At 32.7% G+C, this 12,182-nt stretch overlaps 1 protein-coding gene across 1 annotated transcript in view; it reads left to right on the forward strand.

Moving 5' to 3' along the window:
* SNTG1 (syntrophin gamma 1) overlaps nucleotides 1-12,182 on the forward strand; it is a 280,357-nt gene that overhangs the window by 199,963 nt on the left and 68,212 nt on the right. Inside the window, exon 12 of the mRNA XM_011372125.1 lies at nucleotides 11,217-11,333. Within this exon, the coding sequence (XP_011370427.1) occupies nucleotides 11,217-11,333 (117 nt within the window). The remainder of the gene's footprint in view (nucleotides 1-11,216; nucleotides 11,334-12,182) is intronic.

Here is a 12,182-nt window from a genome sequence, read left to right on the forward strand (position 1 = left end):
ATATCACTTCTTGGTTCTTGATATAGAACAGTATATAATTATATAATAAAAACAGTTTAAAAATATAATAATGCTCCTATCATTTGAAATAAAATGAAATTAAATTAATTATAACAATACTATTTTTTCTAATCATTATATTAGTTAGGGTAAACTGCTATAATGACAGTTCCAAAAGTATACACATAATATAAGGTTGATTTTTTTCTCACCCAACAGCCCAAGATAGATGTTCCTAACAGGCAGGCAACTGTCTTCTGCTCTGTGATTCAGAATCTTGTCTTGTAGCTTTACCATCTGCTAGGGGCTTGGTATCAAGACACATTAATTTGAAAGAATAGAATAGAGAAGCCTAGTCTGGAACTGACATACATCATTTCAGCTCACATGTCATTGGTGATTTCTAGTCACATGTTCAGACCTACCTGAAAAAAAAGCAAAATATAGCCTTTCTTGATACCCAACTGTATTTTTCACCTTTCTTAATAAAATTATCTCTAAATCTTAGCATTTTATCCTTTCTTGTTTGGGATTAGGTATCTTATGATGAATAAGAGTTTCTTATTTCTTAATATGATGAAGTCTTTAATTTAGAGTTAGTTTTAGAAATTCTTGAGTTTAGTTTTCTTATTTTACAGAGAGAAAGATCCCAAAAGTTTAATTCAATTCAATTCATTCTCTTTCTGTTAACTCTATAAGATAACCTTTCTTAGGTTTAGATAGCCTGATATGAATAAATCATCTTTACTTTCAAGGAGCTCAAAATATGGTCCCAGTTAAATAATTCACCCAAAGTGATAAAGGAAGAGATTTTAGAAACAGGCTTCTGACCAATAGAACTGTAGTATGATAAATTTGTGCTATTTAAGCCACTAAATGTGTAGTAATTTTTACAGCTGCAATAGAAAACTAAAGTAAATTTTGGTATAATCAAGGAAATAAGGTGCCACTATAAAGTACTAAATCTATAATTATTTATAAATGAGTGTAGATTCAAAGACATCATATGACGATATAGATTTTTCTCATCTGCTTTCTGCCGCTTTTTTAGTGAAACAACAAGGAATCGAGTTCCAAGAGTGTTTGTTGCTACTGTTTGTCTTTTTTAACCATTTAGTAATTGGAATTTATGACACAACATTTCAATTGTATATGAACTTAACTACGTCTTAATATAAAGGAGACTGTGTTATTTAAGCAAAATGTAGAAACTGAAAATACACTAAATGGAAATGCAAGTTTAAAGTTTTATAGGAGAAGCTAATTATTCTGTAATAAAATAATCTGTTAGTGAATGAAATACTTTTCTAAAAACAACTATTGCTACATTTCAATGGCTTATTTATTTTCACAATGGTCCTTTATTCATTGTCTTTATCAGAATACTAAATTATAGATAATCTCTCACTAAGCTCTCTAAATTTTTAATATTTTGATTTCCTTCATATATTTCTTTTATATATGACATCTATAGCATTTTCTTCTGTGAAATTATATATGAGAAAAAAATTATAATGTCAGCATATCAATGAAATTTAAATGCATTATAAGAAAGGTGATTTGGTTTTATTGCTTCCATAATAATTTCAAATATATATAATTTGCTTAAGGTACTAAAACATGTATTATTGACCACAATAGAATTCTCTGTAATCATGCTTATGATGTCCTATTCATAGAGTTATATTAGTCACAGCAAAAGTTTATTAATCTTTGCTACAGTAATATATATTTAAAGATACACTTATATTCAAATAATGTATTAAACACCCAGGCCTGCATATTTATAAACTGAAAGCTATGCCTATTAATAAATCACAAATATTGAGAACTTAAATAAATAATATGGATTAAATAATTTGTCTCATGAAAACTTTAGCTCTTTGAGGAACAAATTTAGACAGAAGTTTGACTTTCCTTATTGTGTATGGATTTTCTTGCTTTGTGCTACTTACATTCTTTTTTTTTTTTTTCTTTCCTTCCCACTACCCTACTCTGAACATAGAGGTGGAAAAAATTATATAGACAATTTAAGGTCAGTCATCTTCAAATCCTTTTTTTTTTTTTATTAGCTCTTGTATCTGCATTTCTTACCTTCCTAGGCTAATTGACACACTTGGTTTTCCTGTGGAGAGCTATTTGATCCTATAGTTCTCTCAAGCAGTATCTAATTTCTTTCTCTAATTCTTCATCTTACTAAACTTGGAGAAACATAGGCATTATGCTTGCTCCTATTATATTGTCATTCTAATCTTCTCTTTATCTCTGTCTCTCTCTCTGTCTCTTTCTCTCTCTCTCTCTGATCCACTCTTACCATCCACTATGCCAGACATCTACCTACAGATATTTGCTCAACCAGGTGATAATTTTAGTCTCTGGGTCATTATATATATATCTCCACAATTAGTCCTTCAATATCTTTTTCATTTTAAAAAAGATATAGGAGAGTGTACTGTTTTTGTTTTTTCCAGTTTCCTGACCCCCTCTTATCCAATCGCCTTGATCTTCTTACTTTCTCTACCACTCCTCCCCTTGGCCTTTCCCAGCACCTTGTCATTTAAGGGACCACAAAGTGACTATAATCTAAATTTCAAACATTTTTTTTTTCTAGAGTGACACCTTTAATCATTCCTAGTCCTTCTAGTATCCCAAACTCCACAATATTCTGACTTTAATGGAATCTTGAACTTTGAATCCCTGCATTTTTCATTTTACCTCATTTATTTTATGCCTCTTACCCAGCTTAAATTTTTATGATCAATTAATATTATCATTCCCTCCCTTTTATCCTCAGCTCACTTTTTTCTTTATTCTCCTGGGAAAAATAATCCATAATAAATCAAATTTTCCTTCCATTATACAACTATTTTCATTTAGCTAAAAATAGCTAAAGAGAAATGAACACCCATGATAATGTCTCAAATTCATGATTGCTGACCTCAAGTAGACTCCTAAAGCAGTTCGCAAATTATTCTATCTTCTCTTGGTCCATTATTTTTCTCTCTTTTAAATGAATTTCTGCTGTCTCTTCAACCCTCCAAAGCAGCACACTTGCCTTCAGAGTTAAAAGACAATTTTGCTCCTTTCTTCACTAAGAAAATAAAAATAATCAGAGGAGAATCAAACACATTTGTCTGGCTCCCTGCATCTGTGCTTGCTCTGCTATTGCTCTAAATTATGAGCTCTCAGCTATCACTATAGCTCACTCAAGCACAGTGCTCTGGCAGCTCTGCCTTCATGCATCATTATTTCCCCTCCACTAAATTTTTCTTATGACCACTCTACTCTCCACTCTGTTTTGAGCAAACTTTGTTTAAAGACAGATTGTATATTAACTGTCTCCAGTTAGCCTTCTCCCATTCTCTCTTGAGCCCAGTCCAAAAACAATTTGTCCTAAGGAGACAAATGAGCACTGTTTTGCTAGATCGATGATCAGTTCTCAGTCCTCTTGGTAGTGGAGCTGTCGGTAGCATTTCGTGCAGCTAATCACCCTCTTTTCACTTGTCTCTCATGACATCAAAATTTCTTGGGCTTTCTCCTCTTTTCTGCCACCCAAATAACTTGCTGCTCCAAAACTCTGTCTTTGGGCCTCTTGTCTCTTTTGCATACATTTATCCAGTTTAAGGGCTTTGAATATCAATCTTAAACTGAAGAATCAAGATTCAACATAAGACTTGACCTTTCCCTTGAACTCCACAATGTTTTACCAAATTTGCCTCTGCGTATGCCCATTTTAAGTTTAAAATGCTCATAGTCTTAAAATGTGTAATACTGAGTTCTTGATTTTTTCTCTAAAGCTAATTTTTTCAAAGCCTTTCTCATTTTATAGTGGTCATCTGCATTCTGGTTGTAAAGGTCAAAACCATTGTATCATCCCTAACTTCACTTTTTTCTTTCACATCATATGTTGAAATTCAATTTTCAAAATATATTCAGAGTCCAATAACTTCCTAAAATCTCTGCTGCCAGTTCTTTCTAAGCCTCTTTCATCTTTTGCCTGAATTGCTACCAATAGCGTCCCAACAGGCCTCTTTGCCTTTTTCCTTGCTTCCTTTTCAGTTGAGTGATACTGCTCAGATACAAACCAGATCATGTGCCTCCTCTGCTCAGACCTTCCAGTGACTTACCATCCCACTGAGAGCAAAAGCCAAAGTCTTTACAATGGACTGCAAGGCTATACACATCTGGGGGCATACTGCATTCTGTCTCATGATCATCTATCCTCTCCATGATTTCCCAATTCCCCAAGTCATCTTATCAATCTCTTGCATTCCAGCCTTTGCCTTTGTTTGTGCCTTTGCCTTTGTTTGTGCCTTTGCCTTAATTCTCTTCTTGTAGATAAGTATATGGGGAACTGTCAGTTCTGTTAAGCCTGTACTCATGTCTCCCCTGTGGGACGTTATAAAATCAGCTAAAATTTCAAGCCCTTCTCAATGCTTCCTCACTTCCTTACCCTGTTATGTTTAATTTTAAACTTGTTTCCCTTAGGACTTTCTACTCTTTAATATAACATTATTTTACTTTTTTCATTCTCAGTCTTCCAAAGTGGAATCTAAGTTATATTGTTGCAGTATGTATTTAGTTTAATATTTATAACAGAGACTTGAATTAATTACTCGAATTTTGTGTATGTAAGAAGGAAAAATGTCCGGATTAAAAAAATCTGAAAATGTTATCTTTATGTATGTGGAGACTTGGATGTCATTATATTTGAGATGTCTCTTAGTCAAACAAAACAAAAAACAAAACGTCTTGTTCTACTCTTTAATTGTGACTCAAGATAGCTTAGAATTATTTTATTTGTAAGAGAATGATCAATCTAAGATGAACAATGTATTGCAGATAACCCTGACACATGTTGCCAGAAGATGGTCATCCTGATTCCTAGTCACGCACTTGGCCCCTGCTGCCAAGTCTACCTGCTTTTTTGTGCTGTCAGTGGTGTCTCTTTTTTCTCTCCTGATTGCTACTTTCCAAAATACCCTGGCACAGTCCCAAGCTGCTTAATTTCAATGTCTTGAAAGAAGCCATTATAGTCAACCCTTTGTGGTGACAAATCAGGGTAATTTCCATGGTCTCCCATTTGAGGAGCTTTGTGCTGCTACAGTAATTGCTGGCTCAGCATGGTTTTCAGGGAAGCAGCTGGCAAGAGGAAAAAAAGATGGTTTTCTACAGCTGATATAAAAATGACAATAGGTTAATTTGTAAACTCATAATTAACCACGTGCCCTTTCACCAAAAGTGAAGATTACTTCTTTCTGCTTGTACCAGAACATGCAGGGTACATTTAGCCCATTTTGTAACTTCTCTCTCATTTTTAACTCTGTTTCAAATTCGTTTTATTAAGATTTCTTATAAAGAAATATCGACACAACAAAAGTCTTATAAAAACCTCCTCCCCTATAAAATTACCTGATGAAACATTTATTAAATAGTGGGTAACTGACATTACAATGGGATTGGGCAGAAGAATAATTTCCTTATAAAGAATGAAGAAGTGGTTTTGATTGCTATACCACGGAAATGATAGCTGGCTGGCCTCCTTGTCTGAGAGGGAGGGTGAACTTGTTGCTAAATGAAATCAGGGCCCTGATGAGACATAGTCTGGCAAGCTGAATGGCTTCAGCTTCTGGGAATGGTGTCTACTGAATGCAAAGAATAATGGAAGAGGAATAAAGGATGCATTCATATTATAAAATGAGTGAGACGATCTGCTACTCAAGCCCACGGGTCCACGGAAAGGCTTCTCTCCAAGAGGCAGCTGGAGCAGATACTGTGGGAAAATATCAGTGAGGTACACAGTGGTGGCAGTGACCACATAGTGTCATGAATATAGGTACAATTTTGTCAGAAACCTCCTGGAAACATTAGCAAAGGCAGACATGTGAGTTTCTTAGATGCTTAGAAACATGAAGATGACTAATTTAGGAGACATTATATCTCCTCTCCTTTGATTTAGGAACTCGAAGTTATTTCCCAAATTCTGCGAAGCAAGTAGTGCTGTGAGCTGAGGGTCCCACCGAACCAGGACTCCTTTGTCAACAATTTAAAATGTTTTATCCTCTTGCCTTCTGCAGACATTTCAGATTGCTGTGGCTTGAGAAATAGCTGTTACTTCCATGTGTGTTCAGTTGTAGCATTTAAACTCCTTCCAACACACACATGGACACACACATGTGCACGTGTGCACACACATCGAGAGATTGATAAATGTTTTTTTCATTATAAGAAATGCAACTGATTGTTATGTTGTTATTTTACACAGTGACTTACATTTACTTAATTCTATGCTCTTTTCAGCTGCATATAAACTTCCGGCAAATATATCGAGTTGCACTTTCAGTTATTTTATTTTCATTTCTAGATATTTGTTTTATTATTTTGCAATTTCCAGTTATTTGCTATAATTTGTGAACTAGTCATCTATATTTTGAACATATATTGATCATAATAGTAGATTTAAATTTTGGGTCTGATATCTCTAAATTCTGAATCTCCTATTTGTGTGTGTTTTTTTCTCCTTCTATTGTCTGTTTCATCTTCTGTTTTTCTGAATTGTATTTATTTTTGTCTCCTCGTAAAGCTTTTAAATATTGGTTGAAGATCGGACGTTGCCTTTAAAAATTACAGACATAGTTTGAGGCTCTGAATAATGTTATCTTCCTCCAGAGAGGATTTACTTTTATTTCAGGCAAAACAAAGTAAATACAATTTACCTCATCCTAGTCAGGACTGAGTGCTTATGAACTAGGCTCCAGTCTTTAGAAGGTCTAGCCTATTACTCATTTATTTTTACTCCTATGTTGTATCTTACTGAGTTTTTTCTGGAGGGCTTTAAATCCAACATGTATTGCATAAACCTTTAAATCTGCTGAGATCCACTATTTCAGCCCCTCTGTTTGCAATGGACAAATGCCTTGAGGGGAACTGGAACTGGAGATGACTCATATCTCTGCCTTTTACTCTTCAGGAGAAGCAGGGCTGCTTAAGTCTTTATGACTTGGTAACATTGTAATACTTTCTAAAAATACTTTTATCCTCCTTTTAAAATTGTTGCTTGTTTTGTTCCAGTTGTCCCAAGGAGTAGAATTGGTCTTCAACCAGCTGGTCCACCACTGTTCTATTTGAAAATGCCCTATCAAGAATCCATCATTTCTTTTTCTCTTTCAAGTACTAGAATGTATTCACTACGGCTTCCTCTGCCATAAACAAACAAACAAACAAACAAAACAAACAACAACAACAAAAAACCCACTATTCTCAGCAAAACATAACCTTACCAGCTCTTGAGAGTATGACATAATCAGATGGTTTACTCCCTGATTTCAGGATAAATATGTTCAAAATTAAGGTCACATCAGCATCAGCTGGAAGGTTTGTTAAATCACAGTGCTGGGCTCCAACCTTAAGGTTTCTGATTTAGTAGGTCTGGGTAATGGCATAAGAATTTTCATTTCTAACAAGTTCCCAAATGATACTTATGCCAACAGACTAAGGACCCCACTATCACAGGGAGATCAGATAAGAGTTCTGTCTGTCTTCTCTTTGGCCAAGAAAAAGTGAAATACGAACTTGTTGACCTATGTTAATAAATGCAAAAGACTTAGTGTGCTATAATCATTTTGCTGCAAGGATGTATCATTTGCTTCAGTTTTATCATTTATTATAAATATATTGTTACATGCTATATTGCATCTTCTTAAATCCCCCCCATTATAATGTAAAATATAACATATTTTAAAATAACAATTTTCCCTTTAAAATATATTTTATTTTTTGAGCAGTTTTAGGTTCACTGCATATCTGTGTGGAAGATAGAGAGATTTCCCACAGACATGTTGCTCCCATATATACACAGCCTGTGTGACTTCTTCATTATAAACATCCTCCACCAGAAGAGTACATTTGTCATAGTTAATGCTTCAACATTGACAGGTCATTATCACCCAAATTCCATAGCTTATGTTATGGTTTAGTCTTGATGTTGTAAAATCTATAGGTTTTAACAAATGTACAATGACATGTATCTACCATGTGGTATCATACAGAATAATTTCACTATCTTGAATATCCTCTGTGCTTCTCCAATTCATTCCTTTCCCTTCAACCTCTAGCAATCACTGATATTTTTACTTTCTTTATAATTTTACTTTTTTTTCAGAATATCATATCATTGGGATCATATAGTTGTAGCCTTTTCAGATTGACTTCTTTTACTTAGTAATAGACATTTAAGATCCCGCCATATTTTTCATGGCTTGATAGCTCATTTGTTTTAATCACTGAATGATACTCCATTGTTTGGATGTAACACAGTTTGTATATCTGTTCACCTATAGAAGGCTCATCTTGATTGCATCTAAGTTTTGACAATTGTAAATAAACAGGTTATAAACATCTGTGTGCAGATTTTTGTGTGGACATATGTTTTCAACTCATTTAGGTGAATTCCAAGGAGCATGATTGCTGAAAGTTATGGTAAAAGAATACTTAGTTTGTAAGAAACCACCAAACTGTCTTTCAAAGTTTCTGTACAATTTTGCGTTCTCACAGAAAAGAATGAAAATTCGTGTCACTCCACATTCTCACCAGCATTTAGTGTTGTCAATGTTCTAGGTTTTGGCCATTCTAATAGGCGTGCAGTGGTATCTCATTGTTTCTTAATTTGCATTTCCTGATGACATATAATGTGGAACATCTTTTCATATTTTTACTTGCCATCTGTATATCTTCTTTGGTGAGGTATATGTTAATGTCTTTGGCCCATTTTGTGGAATGAGTTATTTGTTTTCTTACTGTTAAAAGTTTTTGGATATTTGGATAAAATTCCTTTATTAGATATGTGTAATGCAAATATTTTATTGCAATTTATGGCTTATCTTCTTATTCTATTATATTGTCTCTTGCAGAACAAAGGTTTTTTTTTTTTTTTTTTTAATGTGTAATGAAGTCTAGGTTCTGGATGTTCTCCATGTTATCTTCTGCAAGTTTTATAGTTTTGGGTTTTATATTTAGGTCTGTGATCCATTCTGAGTTAATTTTTGTGAAGGGTATAAAGCCTACATCAAGATTCTTATTTATTTATTTATTTATTTTGCATGTGAATGTCCAGTTTTTCAAGCACTGTTTATTTAAAAGCATTGTTTATGGCATTGCCTTTGCTCCTTTGTTAAAGCTCAGTTGGCTACATTTGTATAGATCTATTTCTGGTCTCTCTATTCTGTAATATTGATCTATTTATCTATTCTTTCACCAATATCATGCTGCCTTACTTAATGTAGCTTTACAGTAAGATTTAAAGTCAGGTAGTGTGAGTCCTTCACATTTGTTCATCTGCATTATGATACTGACCATTCTGCATCTCTTGCCTCTCCATATAAACTTTAAAATCAGTTTGTTGATATTTACAAAATAACTTGCTAAAATTTGATTGAGATTGCCAACATTTAATAATGATATCATATATATATATATATATTATATGTATATATGTATGTGTATGTGTATATATGTGTGTGTGTGTGTGTGTGTGTGTGTGTGTGTGTGTGTGTGTATATATATATATATATATATATATATATATATATATATATATACACACACACATCCCTAGGTTTAAGAAAGGCAAATGGGGAATGGGAGTAATGAAATTACTTTTTTTTAAAAAAAACATGATATTGCCTGATTAAGTATCTACTTGGGCATATAAGCAATACAAAATAATCAATTATTATAGCTGGTTGTTATTAAATGATTACTAACCAATGAAGTCTCTGAATAGCTGTATTATAGATTTCAAAGCATATATAGAGAATACATAATAGAATTAAAAGAATAAGGGACCTTGGTTCTAAGTTCAGTTTAAACTTAAACCGAGTTTGATTCACTTGTTAAGCTAATTTTTTAAATTGTAACTCTGTAATTTCTTTATATCTCACAGGCTTATTGTAAGACAAACTGTGATAATGAGATAATAGATAATACAATTATTTTGGAGAGTAAATATAGCAGAAAGAAAATTAAATCTGAAATAAGACAGTTATCTTAATTCAAATTCCACATTTCAATTTTTTGTTGTTTTTAGTAAGCTTTCACCACAGTAATAGTGCATAACAAAACAACCCCTAAAGTAGGTGGAACATTACAAAGGTATTTATCTCTCTCTGCAAGTGAACTGGTTGTTTGGCATTAGCCACTAGGCTGGAGTTTGCCGGTTTGTGTACAGGAGGTAGTCTGGGCTCTATCAACTGTTCCATATGTGTCTAACTTGAGTATCCTTTTTTAATGGTAATAATAGAAGCACAAGATACTAAATCCAGCCTACTTATGCATGTGCATTAATAACCTATTTACCATAACAAAAAAAAGAAAAAGAAAAAAGAAAAAGAAAGACAAGGAAAGAAAGAAAGTCAGAGCAGGAAAGAACAACCATAAAAACAAAGTAAGTTACATGAGATGGGAAATATATCCTCCCAGATACTTTGACCACATAGACTGTGGTAAGAGATATGGAATGACATATGAATACAGTTTTAGATATGTAAGACTCATTTAATAAATGTTTATGTACATGTTTAACCTTCAAAACAATCAAAAGATGAAAAGAGGAGTGGTTTATCTCATAAGATTTTTTTTTGGAAATTGATTCACCTAAATTTAAGAGCTAAAAGCAAAAGAGTTGGCACTGCCATTTTATATGTGAATAATGCTTGATAGATATATATTCATCTTAGATCAGTGACTAAAGCAAGAAAGGTTTTCATCCCATGCTATCAGTCACAATGGAGATGTGGTATGTCACACACCAGTAGTAATCACACCAGGTATCTCTCTTTGACTTCTCTACTTGAATATTTTATACTGGGAATACATTCCCAGATAGTAAAATGTCACTAATTAAGAAACTGATAGTATAAGTCCATGAATTCTATTACAAAGAAATATTTTTATAGCATAAATGATAAAGAGTGGAAGATATAATTCATGCTAAATTGAGTTACATAAACAAACACTTGATAAATGCTGATAAAAACATATTATAAACTTGTATGAATGGTTCATATTCACTTATTGACTGTAAGCTTGGTTAATGTACTTTTTGGCATCAATTAATTTGATAATGTTGAGAATTAAAATACTGCAAAATATAAAAATATACATAAAATACATCTGATATGAGACTTTCAGGGCAGTAATTATATTCAATTTCCTTGCAGATAGTCTACATGGGATGGTGTGAAGCACGGGAGCAGGATCCCCTTCAAGAATGTGTGTACTCACCAACATTTCTAGCTCTTAGGGGATCATGTCTTTACAAGTTTCTGGCACCTCCAGTAAGCGTTTTTGTCCAATGTTTTTTTATTTTCCTTCTATTATCACTACAGAATGACATCAGTTTAACAATAACAAAAACCATATTACCAATATATTTTGAAAATAAGATACAGAAAAAATACAGAAAACAGTACAAATATTTCTGAATATATTTTGCTAAAGATATATATTCTGGCATTAAACATTTTTTTCTTATAACCCTTGAAATCTAGAAGTCTTTTCTATTTAGGTATTCATGACAGTTAAAATACGTTTATGTGGCACAAATCTGTCTAAATCAAATCAATAATATTTTTGATATCTTATATTCTAGTTATTGGACTTTCTATTAAATACAAATGGGTATCTGTTGCATAAAAGATTTTGCTTTTGGAAACATATACCTTACACAGCAGTATATTCTCAATAAATATTTATTGTCTATAAATATCAAATGCCAGACCACTCGCTTAGAGATCTAATAATGCCTAAAGTATTAGAATTATCAAGTCCAACTCGCTGCTATTTTGAATATCTATGTCTATATAAATTTCAAAACACCAGGAAGGAGTAAAAAAGCCACTAATATTTATATTTTTTATTATATTACTACTCTGAATAATTTCTTATGACTGAGCAGACAGATATATTTCCAAACTTAAATATGTGAAACAACTTCATTGTAGTGTTTGGTGTTTTCACAATGTTATAAGATGTTCACATAAGATGACTTCCTAAAATAAATTATCTTTTAAGAAAAGTAAAGCCTTTGTTGCTATCTAGTAATTTTCTTTTATGTAACTAGTGGTAAACTAAATATATATGGAATATATATATATAGAGAGAGAATATATATGGATATATTCTCT

This window comes from Pteropus vampyrus, unplaced genomic scaffold (genome assembly GCF_000151845.1).
Source record: "Pteropus vampyrus isolate Shadow unplaced genomic scaffold, Pvam_2.0 Scaffold201, whole genome shotgun sequence".
NCBI lineage: Eukaryota > Metazoa > Chordata > Mammalia > Chiroptera > Pteropodidae > Pteropus > Pteropus vampyrus.